Source organism: Tupaia chinensis, unplaced genomic scaffold, assembly GCF_000334495.1.
Source record: "Tupaia chinensis unplaced genomic scaffold, TupChi_1.0 Scaffold138725_1, whole genome shotgun sequence".
In the NCBI taxonomy this organism is placed as follows: domain Eukaryota; kingdom Metazoa; phylum Chordata; class Mammalia; order Scandentia; family Tupaiidae; genus Tupaia; species Tupaia belangeri.
In genome coordinates, this window is record NW_006198617.1 from 2,575,784 (window position 1) to 2,576,876 (window position 1,093).

At 65.6% G+C, this 1,093-nt stretch overlaps 1 protein-coding gene across 1 annotated transcript in view; it reads right to left on the reverse strand.

The window, feature by feature from the left end:
- The window catches only part of RNF112 (ring finger protein 112), a 9,695-nt gene extending 8,860 nt beyond the window's left edge, over positions 1-835 (reverse strand). Inside the window, 2 exon segments of the mRNA XM_027765581.1 lie at positions 309-349; positions 503-835. Of these exon segments, the coding sequence (XP_027621382.1) occupies positions 309-349; positions 503-556 (95 nt within the window). The 5' untranslated portion in view covers positions 557-835.
- Between the last annotated feature and the right edge of the window lie 258 nt (positions 836-1,093).

The window sequence follows — 1,093 nt, forward strand, 5'->3', positions numbered from 1 at the left end:
CGGACGCCGTCGGGAGGGGACAGGAGGGAGCAGGTGGCAGCCCTCTAGTGCCCGGGCAGTCTGCTCTGCAGTGGGGCAGAGGGCTGCTCTCTGCCGTGAGCGGGGTCTGCCTCCCTGCAGCACCCACCCTCTCCTCCTGTCCCTCCCTCCACAGCCTGGCACACCTGGCCTCATGCTCCCTCCCCAGGGCCAGCCCTCCAGAGGCTCCGCAGGCTGGGCCGCAGGGCTCCGTGCTCCTGGGCAAAACATTGGCAGCTGCCCTGCCAGGCCCACTGCACCAATCCCAGCCCGGCAGACCCGCCACTTACCAACTGTTGCTGCTGTTTCCCATGAAGCTCCGTTTTCTCTCCTTGGAGAGAGAGGAAAAAGACATTTAGAACAGAATCGCGGCTGTCTGCATCCGGGGTGTCCAGGGGCCCCTCGCCTTGCCTCCCTGGACCCATCCTCCATCCTGAGTGGCCTCTTCCCCTGCCCCCCTCAGATTTTAGGACTGGAGACTTGCCCGTTTGCCAAGCCGGTGACAAAAGGAAGTGACTGACAAGGACGGCCTCGGCATGGGAGGCTGGGATGGGGAGAGGGTCCAGAGCAGAGAGAGGAGGCCCGGTAGACCTCCTGCCCGGGGTAAGGATGGCTCCTCTCCTGGAAGGGCTAGCCTGGCTGCGGCAGGTGGAGCGGGTGGGGGGATGGTCTCCCCAGGAGCTGGTTCCCGGTCAGAGCTGGAAGATAAATGTGACAGTCGGGAAAGAGGAGGCTGCCGCTGGACTCACCCCAGGGGGAGGAGACAGGGCTGCGGGTACCAGGGCTCGGAGGAGGGAGGGACGGTGCCGGGCTCAAAAATCCCTGGCAGAGGCTGGGATCCAGGCAAGCCGGGATGGTGAGTCGCCATGGAGACGGAAGGGAAAGATAAGGACAGGGAGGGGGAGGGGGACGGAGAGAGAGAAGCAACGTGGGTGCACCAGCAGACGGAGGGCGCCCTGGTGGAACCGTGGGCCAGCGCTGTGCCTACGGGCCCGGGGTCCTGCCAGGGCTTTAGGGCATGGTGGCCAGAGAGGAGAGGTGTGGGAAACGGGAGAGCCCCCGGGCTGACCTAGGG